The sequence below is a fragment of the Panthera tigris genome, chromosome D2, assembly GCF_018350195.1.
Source record: "Panthera tigris isolate Pti1 chromosome D2, P.tigris_Pti1_mat1.1, whole genome shotgun sequence".
Classification (NCBI taxonomy): Eukaryota; Metazoa; Chordata; class Mammalia; order Carnivora; family Felidae; genus Panthera; species Panthera tigris.
In genome coordinates, this window is record NC_056670.1 from 60509337 (window position 1) to 60534696 (window position 25360).

Here is a 25360-nt window from a genome sequence, read left to right on the forward strand (position 1 = left end):
ATTCATCTCTGTGTTCCTTGGCCCACATTATATGGGCACTCGGTAAAGATTTGTTGAGTAAATGTATTTCAAGTGAAATGTGGCATTGTGGGTGATTGAAGCCTTCCTGTGAGTTTTGTCGTGGGTACTGAGGCCGCCAATCTTGTGACTTCTGCACATACGGGCTTGTGAGACCGAGCTAGGTTGCCAGCCAGGCGGGTGGGCTGAGTTGGAACCTTTCTTACTGGGTTTGTGGGAGGGGCTGGGAAATTTTTCTGTGAGGAGTGACAGGGAAGAATGCCTGACTGTGCACATGTCCAGGTAGTGGCTTAAAGTAAGAAAAGCAGAGTACTTTCTGAGATTCGTGTCCTAAAATTGAGACCTTTTAATTTTATTTATATTTTGAATAAGTAATATGTTCACATTCTTAAAAACTTAAAAGGCTCAAAACTGAAGTGGTCCCCTCCCACCCCTGTCTGCAAGTTGCCTAGCCATTCAGTTCCCCCTTCCTAGAGGCAATCATGGTGTGACTTCTTTTTTTTTTTTTTCTTCTTACAGTTTATTATGTATTTTGGGAGAGCGAGAAAGAGAGGCCAGGGAAGGAGAGAGAAGGGAGGGGGGAGAGAGGGGGAGAGAGAGAGAGAGAGAGAGAATATCCCAAGCAGGCTCCACACTGTCAATGCAGAGCCCGATGTGGGGCTCGAACTCACAAACTGGGAGATCATGACCTGAGCTGAAACCAAAAGTTGGACACTTTAACCCACTGAGCCACCCAGGCGCCCCCATGGTATGATTTCTTAAAAGAGGAGATGACCTTTTAGATGATGGATCAGGTTAGGAAATAATGACAGGAGGTTCTTAGTAAGTCACTATTGTATGCCAAGCATTGTGCTGAATATTTTATATAGAATTTGTTTCATCTTCATACCAGTCCTTTGAGGAAGGTGCTGTCGTACTTTGTCTTCTGTGCTCAAACCTCTTCCTGCCCCATCCTTGTCAGCCGATTTAAACTTTGCTTCTTTGTTTTTTGCAGACAATCTTTTTCTCTCCCGTTACAGCTGAAACGTCCCTCTGTTATGATCTGGATCCAGTGATGTGTTGGAACTGGCTCCTATCAGCTTGAAAGACTGATTGTATTCTCTTTCCAACTCTGTGTTCAGTTCATTCTGGTAGTAACTTGGACTGAGTCGTAGTAGGAATATTTACACCATGGTAACTGGCAAATGCTACAAATCAGAGCTGTTTTTTCCAGAGAACTAGTTGTTAAACATTTATCAACACACCACCGGATCCCCTCCCCCTCTTAACTCTGTTGTTTAATGAGCCAACTAAAGGTAACTGAAGGATGGAATCTTTAAAAACCACATAGACATACCTTAAATACACGATTTCAAAAACACTTGCAGTCATGTGACAAACTGTTTTCGATTATGAAGATGTTCAAAAATGCAAAAAAGTCAAAAAGCTAGTATAATGAATATTCATATACCTAATTCCTAGATTTGATAGTTCTTAATGTTTTTTTTTTTCCTGAACCATTTCAAGGTAAATTGCAGACATCATGGCACTTCCCTCTGAAACGTTCAGCGTACTTGTCCTGCATGATCCTAATTCCATCATCACTAAGAAGTTTGTAGTTCTCCAAAGTCATTTTTCTATCTAGTCCATATTCATAGTTTTCCAATGGTCAGTTTTCAAAAAACTGACAACTTACGGTTTTTTCTGACAAGGATTCAATCAAGATTTGTGTATTGGATTTGGTGGTTCTTTTTTCTCTTCTAAGCTAGAAAAACCCTCTCCCTCTGACTAGTTTTCTCATGATATTGACTGTTTGCCTTTTTGTGTGAGTTACAAATATACACAAAAGTAGAGAAAATAGGCAATGAACCATAGCATAGCCAACACCAGTTTGGTAACTGTCAAGATTTTGCCACATAAGCTTCATTAATCTTTTTCCTTTGCTATAGTATTTTAAAAACAAATTCAAGACATCCTGTTGTTTGACCCCCTGGTAACTCTAAAAGAGATGTTTTCCTACGTCACCAAATTGTTTATTCAAATAACACCAAACAAAATGAATGACGACATTGACTTTTTGAAGAAAGCAGTCTAGTTTCTTGGTCGTGTCCTACATTTTGGGTTTCTATGATTGTTTCCTCATGAGAGCATTTCATCTGTCTATCCTGTATTTCCTCTACACCGGAAATGGGATTCGAATTTTTGATTAAGTACTTTTGGCAGGAATACTTCATAGAGGATGAAATGTACTTCAGAGCGTATCACATCAGGTAGCACACGAAGTCTGATTTTCCACTATTAATGATGTTAAATTTGATCACTGCCCGTGGTCTCCATTGTAAACCTAGGTTCTCCCCTTTGGGATTAGCAGTAATCCTCAGAGCAGTGCTTTGGCACCACATGAATCTTCTGTTCTCCATCAACCTTTCCCTTAATGGTTTGAGCAGCCATTACTGTTTGCCTGAGTTAATTTATTGCAGCAGGCACTGGAAAATAGTATTGCTGTTTTTCTGATACAGATCCAGGGCATTTTCTTTTGAGCGTGGGTTCACTGATTGGTGTTTCCTGTGATAACGTATGAAGCTCGTCTATAATTTATCTTCCCTAACTTCTTTAAATCTTCTCTAAACTTCAGTTTTCTTTTTTTCAGTAGACAAACGGTAAAAAGCATTTTTGCAGCCATCCTAGTGCAGAATCTTCGTAGAGTATTCCTCATGTTCACAGTTGATCATAGTTGCCATAGAAACAACAACTCTATTGTCATCAGTTTCTATAATTTTTAAGCTACATAGGTGTGGCATCAAGTACAGATATCATAAATAGGTTTGGGAACAAAAATACCCAATTCTTAGTAGACCTTCTTCTTAATCTATGGGAGCAAAGGAGGTAGAGTACTCGATGGTAACCTATGAGCCCAAAGCATTCAGTGTGCTGGAGTCCTCGGTCCGTGTGTTTCACAGGGAGAATGGAGTGTGTCCATTCATCAGCAAGTTGTTACACAGAGGTCAGCTTAAGGGAGAGTCTACCATATTGGAATTGTACTTGCCTTGTCTTCCCCACCTGACTTCCGGTTCCTTGACCGTAACGTCTTATTTATATGTGTTTTTTTGTTTTAATCCCTAGTGTTCAGTACGGTGCCTAGCATATAATGAGTGCTCAGTAAAAATATTTGATGAACGAATCCATGACCTGCACCAGAGGGGACCGCAAGTGAATTCAGATCTTAAACATCGTAATCTTGGCATTATCTTTGCAAATGTCAGGGTTGGTGTGGTCGTTGCATATAACTTGGTCTTTCGTTGGTGTTTCCGCTTCTCATTCCCTCAGTCTCTGAGCCTTTCTCTGCTCTGTGCCAGCTTCTTTGACTTTATTGTGTGTTGCAAGCCACCTGTGTTTATTATCATTCCAGTTTCCTGACAAAGATGCAAAAAGTGCGCGACGGTCTTGCTGCAGTGGTCCTATGCACAAAGCGAGAGGAGACTCCGAGTAAAATACAAAGTAGTTCCTTAGTTCTCTAACCTAGAGTTTAACCAATCCCAGGAACTGAAGTCTTCTGTTTCTTCACAGAGGAAATATGACAAAGGCAGTGGCTGTACAAGCTTCCTTCATGGGCCGCCCTCCCCACTGCCTCATCCAGTAAGCGGGAGCAACTACTTCTAGAGGTGAGAGGGGAGGGAGGACAACCTCCGTAACCCATGTGATCCACCTAGCTGCACAATCTCGGTTTCGAGAAACAGAGTGAACAATGGGTAGAGTCACTACATTGAAGAACTTTAAGACAAAACAAACCTGCGTAGGATTGAATGCTCAGGTAATATAAGTTACTTTCTTTGATAGAAGCCTATAACCTGTATTTTAAAAGCCACTTGTAGCTGAGTAATCCCAGTGATCCCCGGGTCCTGTTTCTACATATATTAAAAGGTATTAAACATGTACATTTGAGATAATTTTTAACTTTCAGAACCAGGAGAAAATTCATTAGTAACACAGTCATCATCATTTTTTGAGTACTTACTATGTGCCAGGTATGGTGTTAAATTCTAAATTTTTACCATTCAATTTTCATAGTAAACTTAAGATTTATCTCTATCTTACAGGGGATTAGTTACACCAGAACCAAAGGATCCAAACCCAGATCTAGTTGTAATTTTAAGCCCCTTAAACACTGACCATATTCTCTGGGGTCCCCTCGTGCATACTTGAACTATAAAACCTGTGACTCTTACTGTGAGGATCGGTGACCAAGGGTGACCTAGATATTCTGAATGTTATGTTAGGAACCAAGGTGATGTTCTTACTAGGTGGTTGTAGCATCTTCTCCCAGAAAGCTTAAGGCATGTATGTTAACATTTTTATCGAGGGGCAGATCCCTTAGAAGGATGTTCTCTTTTTAAAGATCTTTACATGAAAAATTGAATGTTGAGATCTTTTGAACATTCATTCAGTAAGCTAAATGCATATATATTTTTTTAACCTGATGAGCTATCCTATTTGAATGAGTCTTGGTTTCCAGGCTGAATTCATGTTGTATGTTTAAGAAGACAATGAAAATTCTTTGAAGATATTCTCAGACTCAACAGGAAGGAGAATAGGGTTTGATTACTACTTGCTTTTCAAGCTGGCTTCATCTGGGGATAAACTGTGTTGTAACTTTTCTAGGACTTGGTGCCAATAGGAGTTAAAATAATAAAATCAGTTCAATTAAATGGGAAATGAGAGTCTTTTATGTACAAGGCCTTAGATTAGGTAACAACAATTGGTCACTCTTCTGGGAAATGGTGGCTAAAATTACAGTCGACCAGCAGTCACTGGCCTCATTTACTTCATTGTGCCCTAGGAAGAAAAACAATCTATGACAAGAGCTTGCAAAGGCAATACCATTTTTTCCTGGTCTTCATCTGCTTTCCCACTTTCTTATGATTAATTTGAGCTATTTTTTTTTTTTAGCATTTATTGAAAGTATTGTATACCAGACACTGTGCTTAGCTAGTTTCTGAGGCTTTCGATATAAAAGAGAACTCTTGCCTTCAAGAATCTCACGGTGTCACAGAGGAGAATTATGAGACAGGATAATCGATGCGTTGATGGAGCTAGCGAAGGCTCTATGGAAACAGATACAGGACAACCAAACCCGGCTGGCATAGGCAAGGCTAGGAAGACTTCCAGGATGAGAAGATACTTGAATTGTGTCTCAGAGGAAGAGTAATAGGCAAGGAGCCAAGGGAAGAAGAAGGTGTTCTTGGCAGAGGAAACTGTGAAACTGCACATCTGGTTTGGAACATGGCAGATGCTGTGCTGTGGTGAGGAATGAGAAAAGATGTAGGAGATGGGGCTGGAGAAAGGGCTGGGAATCCTGTCACGAAGGGTGTTGCAGGCCATTCTGAAGCATTTAAACTGTCCTAAATGTAATGGGCAGCCGCTTAAGAATCGCAAGCAGGAAAATAACCTGTTGAGATTTGCTTTTTACGATGAGCTGTTGGAAGGTTGTTGCAGTTCAGAAGAGAAATAGTGAGGGCCTGTAATTAGTGAGGTGGTGATGGGGTTGGAGATTATTGGAGAGATTCAGTAGATATTTAGGAGACAGTCTTAAATTTAGAATTTAGCACAGTGTTTGGCCACCAATCTGTCCTAGCAGGGTAGACCTAGAGGAAAAGGAGGAATCTGAGATGACTGCCTCGATTTCACATTTGATAGATACTGGTGCCATTCATCGGCAAGAGAAATGGAAGTGGAGGAACAGATTGGATGTTTTGGATGTGTTGAACTTGAGATGCTCGTAGGACAAGTGAAGAGAATGAAGTAGGCTGTTGGGACCTCTTTTAAAGTTTTCATTTATTTATTTTTTTTTTTTTGAGAGAGACAGACAACACGAGTGGGGGAGGGGCAGAGAGAGAGAGAGAGGGAGAGAGAGAATCCCAAGCAGGCTCCGTGCTGCCAGCCTTGGAGCCCCACACGGGGCTCAAACTCACAATCCACAAGATCATGACCTGAGCCGAAACTAGGAGTCGGACCCTTAGCCAACTGAGCCACCCAGGCACCCCCAGTTGGGATATTTTTTATATCTGAAGTTGAGGAGAGAAGACTGGACTGGAGGGTGGTGGTGGTATATAGATTTGAGAGTTTTCAGTCTGTGCGTTATCTACTTTGGCTACCATTACCTGATTACCACGTAGTAGAAAGCAGACTTACCATAAAGCTAATGAAGTTTAGGGTTAAGTGCTTTTCACATGCATAGGTGCCGCAAAGGGCTCTAGCAAATGTCTTTACATGATCATATGTTTTAGTAAAATTTGTAAAGTCCAGATGTTTTAACTACAATTGGTCAGGATTGTTCTCTTGCCTCTTTGATTTACCCTCTCTCACACTCCTGTCTGGTGATGTCAGAGTGGTCCCAGGCATTTTTTGGAGTCCAGCTGTGGGGAAGTTGAGCTGGGCATACATCTGGTTAGGGTCTGCAGTCCCTTCTATGTGTTAAGTTACTGCTAGCCAACCCAGTGTAGAAAAGGCAGGGAGAAATAGTCCTGCCCGTTGTGACCCAAACGTGCAGGCCCAGCATTCATCGTGTCAGGACACAAATGTGTCCCAACACACCTGGCACCAGACTCGTGGAAATAAGACAATGAGATGTATGAAGCCAGAAACTGGTTGGTAGAAAAACTTTCCCACTCATCTGATGATGTTTTAGCCAGAACTTTGGCCTGATACAAAGGCTTGAGTACAGGGAAGGTTATTTGGAATGGGATCCCAGGGAACAGGTGTTCAGGACAAAGGAAGTGAAATGGGAAAGAGGGAAAGAAATTCAAGGATATGATAGTGTTTTGGCTGTGGCTACAGGCAACAGGTGTCGCCTACCTAGGACATTTTGAGAAGCCATATGAAATGCTCCTAGAACTGTGCTCCGGGACAAAAGGAGGAAGTTTCCTCCCAGGGGCATGGGTTCTTCACTGTTCCAGATTGCATGCGCCTAACTGCAGAGATTTCGGAAGTCCCCTGGCAGAAGCCAGCAGCACTTTGAGCCACATCGTGAGTCCTGTCACAACGTGGTATCTGCTTACGCTGATGGCACCAGCAGAAAGCCAGTCCACATCTGTGTGGAGCTGGGTGCCGAGGAAGGAGTAAGCAGTAGAGCCCAGAGGATTGTCAGGTGATGTTTGAGGATTCTGTTGACAGAGGATTCTGTGCTCATTCATTCCTAGTCAAACACCCTCTCATTAGGATTATATACAATAATGTACTATATGCAGGTATAAATCTCTTTTTTTCCTTTTTTGAGGAATAGGACAAGATTTTGCCTCCCTTTGTACAAAAAAATAGATTTTGTCAGAATTACTATCTGTAAGACACAAACTTGTAATGTTACTACATATTTCAGTGAACATGGTTATCTATTTTTTTGCCAGAATTTTTCTATATGTATACAGTTTATGCAAATGGGATTATACTGTGGACAACATTCCAGGCTTTTTTCCCTTAATGTATTTTGGATAACTTTTCATAATAATTTATGTAGACCTAATTTTTTTTTTAATAGCTTCATCGTGTTCCATTGTATGGATGTACTAGAATTTCTTTAACCAGGCTTCTATTGGTGAAATTTGGGTGGTGATTTTTTTTTTTTCCTCATTGAAAACAATCTCTATCTCCAGCATAGTTTTCAGAGACACTGGGGGAGAGACAGATAATGGAGAAGGTGTGAAGAAGCAATTGTGAAAGAATTTATAATAGAAAATGTTTCTTGTTAAAGTCGTCTGATTACATCTTTTTTTCTTCTCTCAAATGACAACGACGTGCTGGAGTTTGCCACGGATAGGAAATGAAGACTAAAATGCTAGGACTTGTTTTCTGCCAGGACAATAAGGAAAATGTCAGGATATTTTTGCCTGCCTAATTTTTTTCAAGTTTGTTATTTGTATAAAATTTGCATGCAGGATTAATACATTGGATAAATTGAACCACATGATGTCGTTTTCCCTCAACTTTAGGACTCAGTGACTTTTGATGATCTTGTAGCTTTTTCCCTCCTATCACGTGGTGATTAACTACATAATATGTAATTATTAGCTTATATTAATTGTGCGGTACAATAGCAGTTTTACTTCCTCACTCCAACTTGAGGTCCTCAGGAAGAACTTTGTGAGAAGGAGACTTGAGTAAGAAAGGGGATAGGTCTCTCTAACAAAATCAGCTCTTAGCTTGCCCTTTAAGCATGCTTAAAAAAAAAAAAAAAAAAAATGGATGCCTACTCATCCCTTTCCTTAAAATGCCTGCTCCTAGGGGTTCCTGGGTAGCTCAATCGTTGAAGCATCCGACTTTGGCTCAGGTCATGATCTCGTGGTTGGGGGTTTCGAGCCCCACATCGGGCTCTGTGCTGACAGCTAAAGATACTGGGGCTTGCTTCAGATTCTGTGTCTCCCTCTCTCTCTGTCCCTCCCCCACTCACACTCTATCCCTCTCTCTGTTTCAAAAGTAAACGTTAAAAAAAAATTTTTTTTTTTAAATAATACAATAAAATGCCTGCCCCTAAAGCAAATGTATGGTGCGGTTTGATCTGCAGTGTTTTTGGCGCTTGTCTAGACTTAGATAATTTTTGTTCACTACGAGTATCACAAGAGGATCATATTTTTATGTATGGCTTGGTATTGTTACTGATCTTGTCTAGTTGTGTGTAGAAATCATCCAGGAAATCCAGTTGAATTGGCATCAAGAGTTTTGGACTACGAAACAGAGTTCTAAATGATTATTGGTCCAAAAAGGTAAGACGCAAGGAAGGAGCAGAAGAGAAAACCATAAAATTAAAACCCTGATATTTGGCCTTAGCAGCAGGAATATCTTTGTCTTTTTGAAATCTCCTGTTGGTTTTGATGGACTATTCTGAATCTGTTGGACTGTTCTCTCACTAGTATAGTCAGTCCTCATCAGCCAAAGGCCACAAGTCAGAAATAGGCTCATTAGTTCTAAAATAAACACCACAGTTGTATAGAAGAACTACCTGTCTCTTGGGAAAGATGAGAAGGTTCCCATCATCTCCGCCTGAAAGCCATCTTTTGTCTTAGCCATGTTTTCCACTGCTGATCATTTACTAGGAAAACATTCCAGTGAGAGTACAGTGAGTGTTACCACCAAAAAAGATGAAATGGAGATGCCCGGCATGCCTCACTATTTATAAGAAAATATTTCCTCAAAAGATGGGAAAATCCAAGTCTTTAAATACTCTGGGAGAGAGGAATAATGGAAAAAACTCTTCAGTTTCTATTCTGTTGGTTCACGAGAGTTTCTCACAAATCATTTGGATGGGCCGTTAAGCAAGTCACAGAATGGCTGGAATCTTCTATTAATTGCCTTACTTTGGGTTTCTGGCTAAAGCATCTGGCAGCAAAACTGAAGACCAGCAAAAGAGCGAGAACCAAGTGGGAGGTGGTATGGGAATACAAGCCCATCCATTGTTCTCGGCCTGGAATCCTAACTTAGGTGGGAGGACCAGATGGCTGTCTTTAATAGGAGAGTCCATTTGGATGGATTGAAAGAAATGATTTGGCTCCTTGTAGATACAACTACAGTTTAGTCTAGGTTAATTTTTTGTTGTTGTTCCAAAAGGTTACTTGACTTGCTGTTTCTGTCAGGAAGTTCACTGAGCATGCCTCACTGGCACAGCATACATATTAGTTTGTCTTCGTAGACAATCGTCCATTGTCTCAGGTTTGGGAAAAGAAAACTTCATCTAATCCGAATTTTGTTTTGGTATCTGCTTTCTAAATCCCTTTGCGGTGTGGATCCTGAGTCTGTCCAACAAGCAGAACAAGTAGAGGACAGATACACACTCAAAATATTCGTTAAGGGATTTGTTAGAAGGAACAGGCTTCTGTAATTGTGGAGGCTGAGAGAGTCCACAGTCAGTAGGGAAGGTCACACCCAGGCATGGTTTGCAGCTGTTGTCAACAGGTAGCACTTCTTCTCGCCCTCAGAAAGTCTTCACCCCTCCCCCTTTAAGGCCTTCTAGCGAATCAAGTCAAGCCCACCCAGGATAATCGCTCTGAAAGTTAACCCACTGGGGCCTTTAATTATAGCTGCAAAATCCCTTCTCAGCAGCACCTACGTTAGTGTTTAATTGAATTACTGGGGACTGTTACGCTCCAAGGTGACACATCAAAAATCTATCCCATTGAGAGAAACCAACGGGGAGCTGCCTGGAAAAGGATACTGCTGTAGAGGTGGCTCTACAGACACTTATTAAATCCAGGCTGGTGTCCCTGCTGCTCTTGGAAAACGATCCTATCTGAGCCTTCATAGTTCATAACTGCCTCCTTTTGTGCCTCAACCAGGAAAGCCTCGCTTAGCTAATCTTGTCGGGATTAGGGCCCCCTCCAGCTCTTAAATTTCCAAAAGTTGTGTGTAAAACAAGCTTTTGTTGGCTGAAAAATGTTTTCTTATTAATTACTCACTTTGTGAGTTGATAGTTGTGTAAACTTCTAAAACTAAAACTTAAGTATCACTGCCAGTAGAAAACTAAGCACTTCTTGCACCAGAGAAGCTATTAAAATGCTCTCTTTAGGGGAGTGCGAGGGAAAGTCTGTGTGGTTGGAAAGGGGCAACATGAGACATCCTTGTGAGGATGGAAATGTTCTGTACTATGACTCGGTCAGTGTCGATATCCTGGTTGTGATGTGTTCTAGTTTTGCAAGACGTTACCATTGGCGAAAGCTGGGTGAAAATACACGGGATCTTTCTGTTCTTATAACTTCACATGAATATACGATCTCACAATAAAATTCTAATGTAACAATGATCCATCTTATGAAACAAATAACCCTTTTCTAATAGGAAGGATCATTTTCTAATCTTTTTTAAAAAATAGTTTCCTTAAGGAGGTAGACACCTAAATATACTTAATCCTGTCTGGGAATAAAACATATACTCAACATAGGTTTGATGAGTGGTACAACATACCCCTCATGGGAAAATGGTAGGTGACAGTTGAGTGTAGTGTTGAATATAAAAACGTTTTTTGGGGGCACCCCAGTGGCTCAGTCAGGTAAGCATCTGACTCTTGATTTTGTCTCAGGTCATGATCTCATGGTTTGTGAGCTCAAGCCCCACGTTGGGCTCTGCACTGACAGTGTGGCACCTGCTTGGGATTCTGTCTCTCCTTCTCTCTCTGCCCCTCCCATGTGTGTTCTTTCTCTCAAAAGAAATAAGTAAACTTTAAAAAAATTGCCAAATATCAAGGTTAAATTCTTAGATGAAATATCATTGGGCATATTGTAAAAAAATGCAATCTCTCCAGTGATGATGAGAAGATATGTTTACAATTTCAAAACGACTGCCTGGGTGGCTCAGCAAGTTAGGTATCCTACTCTTGGTCTTGGCCAGGTCAAGATCTCATAGTCTGTGAGTTAGATCCCTGTGTTGGACTCCGTGCTGCCAGTGCAGAGCCTGCTCGGGATTTCTCTCTCTCTCTCAAAATAAACTTAAAATAAATGCCAGACAAAATCTGAGTCCAGAAGATACCTCTAAAAATGTGCAGGTGGTAGTTTGAGAATGAATGAAACACCATTTTTTTAACCCAGAAAGTCGTATGTATAGATTGAACATAGAAAATCTGTTCAAAGGACCTAAATTCGTGGATTTACTCATTCAGTGAATATTTGTATGCCTGTATTTTACCAGACTGGTGTCTGTGGTTGCAGTGTATTTCAGGATTTTTATAACGTGTAAATAAATGTTCATGTCCTTCACAGCAACCATAGCTTCCCCACATCTCTACCGATATGGCTGTCAAAATCTGAGAACCACGTGGATTGGATTTTCTCAATGTATGTTATTTCTGATCTTACTGCATGAGAGATTTTTGTGGAGAGGTGACATTTAGTGATAATACTGTAGGAATGGCTACAAGCACAATACCTTCAAAATTGTCTTAAAAGCTATTTTCAACTTAAGTTTTTCAGACACTGATGTTTTAGGGACATAGAGCAAAACTGTACAGTTAAGAATGGGAAGGTGAAGGGGTGCCTGGTGGCCCAGCCAGCTAAGCGTCTGACTCTTGTTCTCAGCTCAGGTCTCTGTCTCAGGGTCATGAGTTCAAGCCCCACTTTGGGCTCTATGCTGGGTACAGAGCCTACTTAAAACACACACACACACACACACACACACACACACACACACACACACACACACGGAAGGTGGAACCAAACTCTGAATGTCAAGAAGCAGATATTGACAGCACATAGAGAACTGTAGGCACAGCATCAGAGCCGTGCCCTGGTACATCGGGCCCATGTGCTCTGACTCCTGGGGGCTCTCTGCACAGCACCCAGGGCTCTGCAGTCCTCGTCTGGGAAGGTTCTTGCTTTGCTTCTGCTTAAAAAAAAAAAAAAAAAAAAAAAAAAAAAGTTCTTGGGAGGTTGAAGACCTCAGTGAGTAGCAACCTCTTTACTGAGTTGGCTGACGAATGGGCCATTCCCTGAAAGCTCTGTAAGCTACTGAGTTAGTAGATAAATTCAGAGCTCTCTCCAGGAAATGGTCCTATTAGGAAATGTTATCTGTGTCCAATACAACCCTACCCCCAGCCCCCCAAATTAGATATTTTAGGAAACCATGATTCTGTGTTCGGCCCCAGTAGACGCCCCCCCCACCCTGCCCCCGGCAGACATGAGCTAACTGGGGGTGAGGTTGTTGGTGACTGAGATGACCCCACATGTCTGGAGTGGAGGAGCTGTCCCACCAGAGAGACTTCGGCCAGCCACTTACTGGTCGGCCACAGGAATTTTTGGAAGTAGTAAAACTTTTGGTAAAAGGGGCTTTTGTCTCCCAGAATAGCAAAAGTTATCATCACTTAAAAGCAGTGATTTCTATATACAGCAAGTGCTGCTATATATATACTCATGTATTGTTTATGTAGGGCTATTTTAAGATCTGTGTCACATTTTTCTGGTGTATTTTATGGTGGGAAAATTCAATTGGAAAAAATGCATTTAGCTCTGGTGGGGATGGTAAGGTAAAATAAGTACTTAAAAAAAAAACAAACGCGCACATGAATTTGTTGTTTCCGAGATAGTTTTAAATAGTACAGAAATAGCTAGGTGATAGCTCCCTAAATGAAACTGTATTGGCTCTCCTTAAGCAAGTGTAGCCATTGGTCTCCTGTTCTATGCTGTGTGTCCCTGCATTAGTCAGTGGAAGACCTAGGAGACGCGTATAAGAAGTCACCCACATTTTAATAACAAAAAATATGAGAAAATGGCTTTATGTTTGTGTAATGTGGCTTATAATTCACGCTACTTATTATTTTTTTGGAGTTGTTGAATTGAGTGGGAAATGAATGGGGGGATAGGACCTATCTACTGTTAAGAGTAATGTGGGTTAGAGATGCAGGCACATGAGCTCGGGGATGATGGGGACTGTGGCATGGCTCTGGGGGGATGGTAGCCCCAGAGAGTTGTGTTATGGCAGTGAGTGCAAGGGCTGGGGTACCGTGATTGCCGACCCCTTCTGGGAGAGGCTCCTTCCTACCTGCTGGGTGGAGTGGGGTGTGAGCATTTGGAGCTAGCAGGAGAGAAGATCACATCCCTTACGATGAGGCAGCAAGTGACTGCCCCTTAGGAGAAATGCAGATGATGGTGCAGGGGTTGAGAAATGGAAAAGACAGTTTCTGCTTTTGGGTACCAGGGAGGGCTTCCTGGGAAGGGTGACGCTTGGAGAGGAGTTGAAGCTGGGGCTGCGTTGACAGGGACAGCAAGGATCCAGGACCGTGAGGAGAGCCTCTGAGCAGAGGAAGAGCTGGAGTGAAGCCTTGGGGCTTTGGTTTAATCCAGTCGTCTGCTGGCTGGTGAGAGCATAGGAGGAGTATAGAGACAGAGGCAGAAGGAGGGCGCTGTGGGGCCAGGTTCTGAGGGCCTTTGAACCCTACTCTACCTCTTTTTTCTCCTTCACTCAGCAGGAGATGGGAAATGAATACCCAGGAGCGGGATGACAGGAGTTCGTTGAGGCCCAGTGAGGCTTAGGTTTGCAGGAGCAGGAAGAGGCAGGTGTCAGGGGGTGTGCTAGACTTGGCAGGTAGGAGGAGGGAAATCCAAAGACGAGTAAAGCCAAGGTCCCTGCCGTCAAGCAGGTTAAGATCTTGGGGCACCTGGGTGACTCAGTCCATTAAACATCTGACTCTAGATCTTGGCTTAGGTCGTGATCTCACAGTCCGGGAGTTTGAGCCCCACATCCTCAAGAGACATTTAACTTTGGGGTAGATCAAGGTAGAAATGCAGGTAACAAGCTGTTGGGTGAGGGGCACAGGCACCAGTGATGGCTTTCCATTCAGGGACTTGAAGGCTTTGTCAAGTCTCATCCCTGCTCACGGTTTCTCTTCTAGCTAAATGCCTCTGGTCGCTTCATCTCCTCCTCGGGCGGCATAGTTCTAACATCTTACGGGACCTTGGTAGTTCTGTTCTCAGTTGACCTCTTGTGTGTATTTTACCATGTTCCAGATGTGGCTGACGAAAGCAGGAGCATCGCTTCACTTGTTCTGGGGTGATCGTGAGGTGGCATGTTGCTGGATCACGGCGATTTCTATTTTGGGATCTGCTGGCAACAAAGAGAAGGGGTTGGGGAAAGGAGGTCCTACCAGGGGGGCCACAGGCAGGCCTGCATCTGCCTTGGAACCGGAAGTCTGCTTATCCTATGGGGGCACTTCTGTCCCCTTCTGTTCCTGATTCCTTGCTCAGGGCTCCTCTCCCCCACCTCCTGCCTCATTCACCCCCTCGGTCCATTGTTCTGCCTTGACCCTGCTAGTCCTCCTGGGTAGTGGTTCTGCGCATGTACTTACCTGTAAAGACTTAATGATCTGTGTGTCTTGGGCACTTGATACATTGATTCTTCCCTGAAAAGTAAGAGGAAAAGGCTGGGGAGAAGTGAGGGGAGAGGAGAGGCACAGCGGTTTGAGAGTTTGAAGCTTGGGTGATCGGAGATCCGATGGTAATCCTTTCCAGAAGCGGGTACTTGGAGAGGACAAGCCCAGTTCTGTCTCAGTGATGTAGGTCTTTCTGCGAGGCCACCTGGCAGAGGCAGGCCAGTTTGTGTCTCCCTGTTAGCAAGAAGGGCCCGAGTGGAAGTCACACTGGACAGGGACTTGGGCCTGGTACTTATGTGACAGTCCTTAGGTTCTCCTTTCTTGAGCATCTTTGGTCACTGTGGTCGCCTTTCATGACCTTTTTGGCTGCATTTGATACTTTTGACTCCTCTCTGCTTCTTTAAAAACATTTTTTTTATTTTAGAGAGAGAGCACGAGCACGGGCACAAGCTAGGGGGAGGTACAGAGGGAAAGGAAGAGAGAATCCTAAGCAAGGCTCCACACGGCGCAGAGCCCGATGTGGGGCTTGGGATCATGACCTGAGCCAAAATCAAGAGTCGGATGTTCAACCAACTGAGCCACCCAGGCACCCCTCCTCTCTGCTTCTTGAAATGGTTTTTTATATTTGGCTTCCAAAACCCCATTCTTTTTATCCTCGGTCCACCCACTGGCATCTCTCACCTACCCTAAAATGGAACTGATTTTGTCCTTTCAACCTTGGGCCTTCCCCAGCCCTCCTCAGTCAATGGCAACTCTTTTCCTTCCTGTTGCTCAGGCTGAGAAACTTTAAGAGCTGGCCTTGACTCTTCTCTCTTCTGCCCTACATTCAGTCCATCAGCAAAACCTGTTGGCTGTATCTAACATTTATATTCAGAATCTAAGTACTTGTCATCACCTCCACTGTTACCACCTGCTCCAAGCCGCCATCCCCTCTCACTTGGATTCCTGAAATAACTTCTTAAGTGGCTCTCCCTTTTTCCTGCCTCAGCCCTTCTCCACTGCCATGTTCGTCCTACCAGCTGCCAAGCCTCTTCTCACCGCAGCAGCCAGGGAGTTGCTTTTAAAATCAAACGGATCGCATCACTCACGGTCAGAACTTTCCAGTGACCTGCCTCAGAGTAAAAGCTGACATCTTCATAATAGTTCTATGACCTGCACCTCCTCTTTACCCGTTTCTCGCTTGCCCACTCTGTTCCAGTTACACTCACCTCCTGGCTTTTTCCTCAAGCCTCTCCCTCTTGAGGGCCTCCATCATTCCTTCTACCTGTCACACCCAGCCTAGCCCTCTTCTGCTTCGTCTGGCTCCTTCATGCCCTTAGCTTTGCTCAGATGTCACCTTATTCGTGAGGCCTTTCCCTGGCTATCCTGTACTATCTAATTCTGCCTCTCCTCTATGAGCTCCACAGCTCATTTTACACAATCTGGGATGCTTTTTTATTGTCTGTTCCTCTTCGTGTCTCTCTCCCCCACCTGGAGTGTTCCTTCGGAGCCAGTGCTTTGTTTTGCTCCCTGACATAGGAGTCTGGCACATCATACACAATCAGTAAATATTTGAATGAATGAATGTGTGTGGACTGTAGTTCATTGATACTTACATAGTAAGTATTGATTGACTTTTTTTTTTAATTTTTTTTAATGTTTATTTATTTTTGACAGAGAGAGAGACAGAGCATGAGCAGGGGAGGGGCAGAGAGACAGGGAGGACACAGAATCGAAAGCAGGCTCCAGGCTCTGAGCTGCCAGCACAGAGCCTGATGCGGGGCTCGAACTCAGACCGCGAGATCATGACCTGAGCCGAAGTCGGACGCTCAACCGACTGAGCCACCCAGGTGCCCTTTGATAGACTGTTTGACTGCTAATATGAAACTGGTGTCCTTGGGAGAACTTCTGTATGGCCATTCAGATATCCTCTGTCCCATTTTGCTTTGGTTTTATGGACCTGAATTCCAGCTTCTAGAGTATGTATTTACAACTTTTATGTTTGAAAACTGAGAAGCTTTTATTTTAAGTTTATTTATTTTGAGAGGGGGGGAGCAGAGAGAGACGGACAGACAGAGACAGAATCCCAAGCAGGCTCTGCACTATCACACCCGATGCAGGGCTGGAACTCACAGACCCTTGAGACCATGACCTGAGCCGAAATCAAGAGTTGGACGCTTAACTGGCTGAGCCACCCAGGCACCCCAAACTGAGAAACCTTTAAAAACAAAGGCATATCAAATGCTTCCTGGACCCTCCCTTCGGTTAGCATGGGCTACAGCACTGTGTAGCTCCCGGGGACCCATTGGGCCTCACACTCTGTGCTGGCTGTGCCCCTGCAGTTGTCCAACATCGCAGTAATGATGATTAGACAGTGTTTGGCTTGAGTTCCTCCTTATTGAATCTTCCTGTTTGTTTTCCTCCTGCTGTTTGAGTGGCATTTTCAGACCCCACGGACTCTGTTTGCCTTGTGCTTGCTTTAGTGGATCTATTCGACTACTCTCTGTCACTTTCTATTAGCACAGCTGTGTCGGGTGGTTCCTAATTCCATTCTCCTTCATCCACTCTCTTGGCTTTCTTCCTTAGCTACTTCAATTAGTCTGTCTACCGCTCCATTTCGCCTTGTTGACATCTAACTTGTAGGATGGCAGATGAGTCTCTATTTCCATCAGGTACCCTTTATCTGCCTACTCACTGTCCCGCTGATTATTTCCATCAACATACAAGTGGTCATTCAAAATGTGAGCCTAGAACAGTGGTAAGGTTAAAAGATGCACAGGTGGTAACCTGCTACCATGCTGGGCTGCTTTACGGATTCAGGGAGAATATGCAAATAATGCACTGGGGAGGGGTGGAGGCAGGAAGAGGCAGAAATTTGACCGCAGTTATACCGTGTCTATAGATTGTTAGTTACCCAGTCCATCTCCTAATGGAGACATGTTCTTGTAAGTTCATCTTTGCAAGTGCCCTGCCTTGAGCACACAGCAGTGAAAGATGAACCGTCTAGGTTAGTACTGTATAACAACTTGCTTATGATTCTGGACTTGAGATGGGTTCATAGAACCCTATCCTCTGAAAACAGGTCTGCTTAGGTTCTCTTAAGCCTGACTTAGTGATCCCCTTTTCCTCCGTTTCTAAGACCAGACCAGGAATAAGAGAGGTGAGGGGTTTAAATTTCAGGACACTTTGAGGTGACTGGAATACCATAAGACCTCTTACAGCTCACCAGAAAGTGTTCTCTCCAAGCCCTAATCGTGACAGCCACGTATGCTTTATTTGTTCTATATACAGCTTATCAAGTTTATTTAATCTCTCTGTATTAAAAAGTTCTAGTGGTTATTTAATGCCCGTAATTCCATATTTTGCTGACTGCTATATTTTCATCTCTTTGGAAGCTAAGTATCCATTAGTTGATAATCTTTTTTAGTTTTTGATTTAGTCTTTTCATTAGTTTCCCCAAAGTTGCTTTTCGGCTTTTAATCCTGACTTAATTCCTCCCACACTCAGGTTAAAAAAGATGTTACTTGAGCTCAGTTTTTAAAATTGCCCTATTTACAAGTTTACATTTTCCTTTGGATTGCTCCGTGGATGAGGGGGAAGACTGAAATCCCTGCAGCGCATGATTAAAGCAAGGGGGCGGTGGGGGGCGAGGGGGGGGGTGGTTACGTGCACTGTATTGTTGTTGTCCCGAAGCATGATTGGATAGGAGGGGTGTCTGTGTGGGTGTGTGTTGCTTACCTGGAAGAAGGTTCAGAAAACAGGACTTCTCACCAGGAATGGCAAAATTAAAAGAATGTGGCTCTGGGGCAGATGCAGGAGGTGGGGTGGTGGGGGTTGCGGGGGGAGTGGATGAAAGTCTACAGCAAGCTTGGAAGAAAACTTACTAATTTTCAGTCTAAGAAACCTAACTCACATGAATAGTTTCTTCGTAGAGTATGGCCCTTTCCAGTCAGATCTGTCGGTGCCATCGAGCTGGTATTTCAAGTATGTCCATCTGCATTTAAACGAACTGCTCCAAGACAATCTGATTATGCGGTAGTTACTTTGGTGAGAATAGCGCCTCAGCCGAATGGAAACTTCATTTTGAGTCTAATATTAGACCTTGCTTTGGAAAATTCCTTTTAAATGATCACAAGCTGGGAATAGCAAAAGAATTTAACTTTCGACAGACAGCATTCACCAAGAATTTTTAACTGCTTATGTTTGGGGCCTTGGGAAAGCAGATGTGAGAAACTGACCGGACGGAATGGACTAGGGTAGCACTGACGTGACCTGATGCGTGTTTATATCTATTGCTGATAAGTTTCCCTCCTAGTCTCATTTGCTCAAAATATTTTCATTCTTTGAGCATGAGCACGCTAAGGATAAAAATTGTTAGGATGCCTAATTGTCTAACAATCTAAACTTCTAGGCTTCCAGACGTTGTTGCCCGTAAAGGGGTCTGAGGCAGAGCAAGAAAGGGCCAACAAACCCATACAACCAAAGCCAGTTTCTGAGTAAGTGCTGGGAACTTGATCAGACCTGGCCTCCAGAGAATATTTTTAGTTTGTCTAGCTGGTTGTGTCTGGGTGAACTCACCCAATTTGAAGTTTTAAGTAAACTTTATTTAAAGGACCCCGCCCCCCCCCAAAAAAATCCTTACCCTGTCATTAAAAACAACTAATATACATGTTAACTGATCATGAAATCTCCAGATCATGTTTACTTGGCTTAACTCAAAGATATGTTTCAGATGCCTCACATGCTTTGGATTTAGGGAAACCAATAATGGCATTTGAGAGATGCGTCGTTATTTTAAAAGATTTTTCCGAAATGGAAATGTATCGTTGTTTCATGGTATACTTTGAATATCGTGGGTTTTCTGGTCTCCAGATAAACTGGTAATAAGTTGATGGTGCCTTAGAACTGAGGAAGATTAAAAAGAGTACGAGTTGCCGTTTATTGATGGCTCAGTGACTCCCAGCCACTGTCTTTGCCAGATCCCAACACTACCGCTGATATTTACAGCGATGGTGTGGGGCAGAAATTACTATGAGCCTGGTTTTAAGAGATGAGGAAACTGAGGCTCAGGAAAGTTCTGTCATTTGCTGGTGATCACACAGCTGGTAATGGCTAAGAAGTGGCAGTGCTGGGGTTCAAAGCCAGGGCTGTTCAACTCCAGAGAACATGTTCTCCCCTTGCCATTCTGGGCGTCTCCTGTGGTAGTTCTTAAACTTTTTTTGTCTTCGGATCCCTTGAAGCTCTTAAAAATTGAGGACCCCTGAACTCTTGTTTATGTAGGTTACATCTTTTGATATTTACCGTATTTGAAATTAAAACTGAGTCAGGTAAAACATCTGGACTTATTCATTTTTAAAAGATAAGAGTAGGGGCGCCTGGGTGGCTCAGTCGGTTAAGCGTCCGACTTCGGCTCAGGTCATGATCTCACGGTCTGTGGGTTCGAGCCCCGCGTCAGGCTCTGTGCTGACAGCTCAGAGCCTGGAGCCTGTTTCGGATTCTGTGTCTCCCTCTTTCTCTGACCCTCCCCTGTTCATGCTCTCTCTCTGTCTCAAAAATAAATAAATGTTAAAAAAAAAAAAAAGATAAGAGTAAATCTGCTATGTAAATAACATTTTTTTAAAAAGTAACTTGTCCAAAACAAAAAATAAGGGTCATTGTTTTACCTCTTTACATATCTTTATTACCTAAGTTGGATTCTCCTACTTTGTTCTGCATTCAGTCTGTGCAGTATATGTTTTAGTGAAATATATGAAGAAAATTTGACTCCACAAAGATCATTTATTTGGAAAAAGGAGACTTTTTGCCTATTTTGACAGCTTTTGTGGGAAATTGTGAATATTCTTCTTTGATACTATACCAGAACTCCACAAGTGGTAGTTTTTTAAAGAGTAGTTGCAATGTAGAATCTGAAACTATACCAGTGGGCTTTGGGTGACTGTTCAATTAAAATCCTTTCATCTGAAATCTTCCTTATATAGGAGTATGTGGGTGGCTCAGTTGGTTAAGCATCCAACTCTGGATCTCAGCTCAGGTCTTGATCTCCGGGTTGTGAGTCTGAGCCCTATGTTGGGCTCCATGCTGGGCTTGGAGCCTACTTAAGAAAAAAAGAAATCTTCCTTATAGAAAAAATTCTGAATAACATACGTAGGCACTCCCCCACTCCAGGAAGTAGAGCTTAATTTCTATTCCTCACCCCTCCCTGAGGGTGGGCTAGACTTTGTGACTTGCTTCCAAAGAATAGAATTAGGGAAAGAAGAAAAATTAGTAACTTTAAAGTGGAGAAACTCAAGAATGTCATGTGGCTGTCATGTAAGCCCTGATATGATGTAACTAGAAAACCCATAAACCCCAGTCTAATCATGAGGAAACATCAGACAAACCAAATCAAAGGACATTCTACAGGATTCCTGACTAGTAATCCTTGATTGTCAAGGTCATGAAAAACAAGAAAAGACTAAGAAACTCTCAGATACCAGAGGAGACATGACAAGTAAATGCAGTGTGGTACTCTGGATTGGATACGGAAAGAGAACATTAATAGAAATACTGGTGAAATCCAGATAAGTCTAGAATTTACTTACTAGCACTGTATCAATGTGAATGTCTTAGTTTTACAAATATTTTGTGGCAATGCGCAATGTTAACAAGGGGAGCAACTGAGTGAAGGCTACACAGGAATTCTGTACTGTCTTTACAACCTTCCTTTAAAATTATTCCAAAATAAAAAGGTTATTTAAAAAAACAACCAGTGTTATAACCAAGAAACAGAGCCTTAACTATAGATGACAAACTGATGGTTCCCAGAAGGAAGGTGGGGAGGGGAATGGGCTAAATGGGTGATGGGGATTAAGGAGAGCACTTGTGATGAGTACTGTGTGATGTATGGAACTGTTGAATCACTATATTGTACACCTGAAGCTAATACAGCACTGTATGTTAACTAACTGGAATTTAAATGGGAACTTAAAAAAAAAAATGCTTATTTTGAGACCAGGGGAGAACGTGAGCAGGGGAGGGTCAGAAGGAGAAAGAGGGAACCTCGGGCAGGCTCCTCGCCCCACACAGGGCTTGATCCTACAAACCTTGAGCTCAAGGTCTGAGCTGAAATCATGAGTCAGATGCATAAGTGATTGAGCCACCCAGGCGCCCCTTAGATGAAAATTTGTTTTAAAAGGTTTTGTGTCTTAAAAAAAAAAAAAAGTTTATTTATTTATTTTTGAGAGAGAGGGAGAGAGGGAGACAGAGAATCCCAAACAGGCTCCATGCTGTCAGCCCAGAGACTGATGTGGGGGTTGAATTCATGAACCATGAGATTATGACCTGAGCTGAAATCAAGAGTCAGGTGCTTAACCGACTGAGCCACCCCAGTGCCCTTTAAATGAAAACTTGAAAAAAAATTTTTTTTAATAGGTTATGAGAGGGGGGGAAAAAACCAATTGTATGTCTTGTGCTCTGAATAGATGACCTGTGCATGATTTGGTAACATCATTACCACAGTCATTTGGAAAATATTGGTTCACTGAGTTATACAGATCTTTGAAATGTGGATCCATTTTATTATAAAGTATTTTGTTTTTATTTACTTTTAAATTTTATTTTAGAGAGCATGTGCATGAGCAGGGGAAGAGGGGCAGAGAGAAAAAGGGAGAATCCTAAGCGGCTCCATTCTCATCATGGAGCTGGATGTGGGCCTGGATCCCATGACCCTGGCATCATGACCTGAGCCAAAATCAACAGTCAGATGCTCAACCGACTGAGCCATCCAGTGCCCCATCAGTATTCAGTATTTTAAAAATCGCTCTTGTTTGGTGCTTGGGTGGCTCAGTCGGTTAAGTGTCTGACTGTTGATCTCGGCTCAAGTCATGATCTCAGGGTTCACGGGATCGAGTCTCGTGTGGGGCTCTGTGCTGGCAGTACAGAGACTGTTTGAGATTCTCCCTCTCTGCCCCTCCCCTGCTCATGCTCTATCTCTCAAATAAAAAAGGGGTGCATGGGTGGCTCAGTCAGTTAAGCATCCGATTTCAGCTTCATTCATGATCTCCTGGTTCGTGAGTTCGAGCCCTGCATTGGGCTCGCTGCTGTCAGCACAGACCCCACTTTGGATCCTCTGTCCCCCTCTCATTCTGCCCCTCCCCTGCTTGCATGCTCTCTCTCACAAAAATAAATATAACATTAAAAATAAAGAAAAACATTGAAAAAAAATAGACATCATATTTGTTATCAGAAAGGTCTTTTGTTGAGACGTTCTCAAGCCTTTGGTGGATATGGGTTTCCCAAAATTCTGATTTTCCCTTAAAAGCCCGCAGTTGATCATTAGCAAACACTGCTGTTGTTTTCCTTGACATAGCAGGCTCATTTTGTTCATTTTCAAGAAAATATTTTCCAAATATCCAAGTCTGGATACCCTCAGTTTGGTAGTTATCCTTCAGGTAAAAATGATGTCCAGTGAAAAACGTGGCTAGCACAACCTAAAACTCAAACAGTTGAGTGCCTTTCTTCAAGACAACTATTGTACTTCAGGAAGCGACAAGTCTTCTATGGTATGTCTCATTTTGCCACACAGAGTATGAAAGGACAAGTACTCAAGGTCAAGACTTAACGCAATTAATTGTTACGTCTTCATCAGGGACATTCTGAGGAGAAATGGACTTTTTCGCCCTTTCCTGTGCATGTGTGGTGGCGGAAGACCGTCTGCTGCCACCACCTTGGCTTGTGCTCAGGCGCCTTTGCATCATTGGTTCGAATACCAGCACAGTGAAAAAAGGCCAGGAACATGTCAGTGTTCTGCTGCACGTACTTTGACGTCACCACCTTCCTGAGAGGGTCTTGGGCATCCCTAAGGTTCCACGGACCACACTTTGACAGCCGTCCTCCTAAAGTAACGTAGCAGTTGCTAAAAAGTCACAAAGGGAGAGCTGACATGATTGAAGACCAAATCCATTAGGAAGCAAACGGTAATGTGGTGTGGGCCAGTGTGCACACAAGGTGAGGCTCTTCTGATCGGATGGTCTTGCTTTCCGTGGCTCAGGAAGCTTTTCCCTTTGTTGGTATTTCTTAATACCATCAAGAAATGGTTGGTACCATCTTGAAATGCCCAAATGCAGACTCTGATAATCTGGTGTCTGCGTTTGCTGCTATCCTTAACAAAATCACATAAAAGACTTGGTTCAGAAAATTCCAAAAATTCCTTCTTAAAGTTTGTTTTCTTTTCTTTAAAGGTAAATCTCACCTGGCTATTGTGCAGCGAGTAAACAATGAGGGAGAAGGGGACCCATTTTATGAAGTTCTGGGAATTGTCACATTAGAAGATGTGATTGAAGAAATCATCAAATCTGAGATTCTAGATGAAACAGATTTATACAGTGAGTAGTCTGAGTGTAATTTTTCAAAACTTTGCCTTTTTTTTCTGTCATGTACTTCGTGAGTCCTCTCCTGTCTCCTGTTGTAATCTGCCTCTGTTTCTAACTACATGCTGTATGTGTGGGACAACTTATCGATATGTTCTAGGCCCTTCATCAGAGGGGGGAAAGAATGGGCAGGTCCTGTGATGTCAAGTGGCAGTGTTTTTTGTTTTTGAAAAGCCAGCTGCTTCTAACCATTGATCTGGGCCTTACTTGCCCTGAACAGAAAACTCCTTTCATGTTTTTATACTTATTCTACATGTGGAAAAAGAATTGTTCTTTACTAAATTTTTATTTTCCAAACTAGGCAATTGTTTTCAGATAAATTTCTTTTGCTGCTTGTGAGGGGGATTTGCTACATTGATGGATAGCAGCTGTTTAAATGTCCTTGTTCCAGAACCCATGGGCCAGGGTAGAGGTGAGATTTGCAAATGTAAGTTTGCTGTGACAGCAGTGGTAAGGTGTAGGTATAGGAAGCAGGGCAGGGTAGGGTACACAATAAGAATGTTTTTCCCTTTCTCTGCTCTTCTGTCTTCTTTTGGGGGCAGGTGGAAATGGGTGAAGTGGGTAGGAGTGGCTTAGCTTGGGGCAGGGGGAGGGGAGGATTCACTGGTGTTTGTCCAGGAGTAAACTTGAACCTGGGCTGAGTATTGAACCTGAATGCTGTCTCATTAAAGTCCACAACTGGATTATTGGACTGTGAAATTTGAACCTTCTTTTTCAGCCTCACTTCTTAGTAAAGCAGGGCTCTTTCAAGAGGCTAATAATCCCAAAGATGGCCCAATGCCTGAAGATGTTTGGGGCTCTCAGAGATGGGGCAGAGATGAATATCTGGGCTCTGTTTGGTTTTTAAAACATGACTTAGAGAGGAAATGGAATCTTCAAATGGCCTGGGGGACCTGGGACAAGGCCTGTCTTCCTTAAAGCAGAGTGATTTTTATTCAGTCATACTGGAAGGGCCATGCCCTGCACTTTAAAAATGAGAGCCTTCCATGTGGCCTTAGAAGGATAAACTTTATATTTAGGTAGTGACTCGCTTCTGAAAACATCTTATTTTTTTTATCACGTGTGTGTGTGTGTGTGTGTGTGTGTGTACACACAAATTGTGTTCTTTAAAAACACCAGTTCCTATGTGTTTTATCCTTTT

The 25360-nt window shown here is 42.8% G+C and overlaps 1 protein-coding gene across 4 annotated transcripts in view; it reads left to right on the plus strand.

Annotated features, from left to right (window-relative positions):
* CNNM2 (cyclin and CBS domain divalent metal cation transport mediator 2) overlaps nt 1–25360 on the plus strand; it is a 143270-nt gene that overhangs the window by 93448 nt on the left and 24462 nt on the right. For 3 of the 4 annotated variants that reach the window (XR_006209063.1, XM_007080291.3, XM_042960334.1), the window contains exon 2: nt 24031–24174. Coding sequence is in view for 3 of the 4 variants with exons in the window: in XM_007080291.3 (XP_007080353.2) it covers nt 24031–24174 (144 nt within the window). In the remaining variant the exon portion in view is untranslated. Of the gene's footprint in view, nt 1–3564; nt 3641–24030; nt 24175–25360 lie in introns of those variants that run through there. The other variant, XM_042960335.1, reaches the window with a different exon arrangement.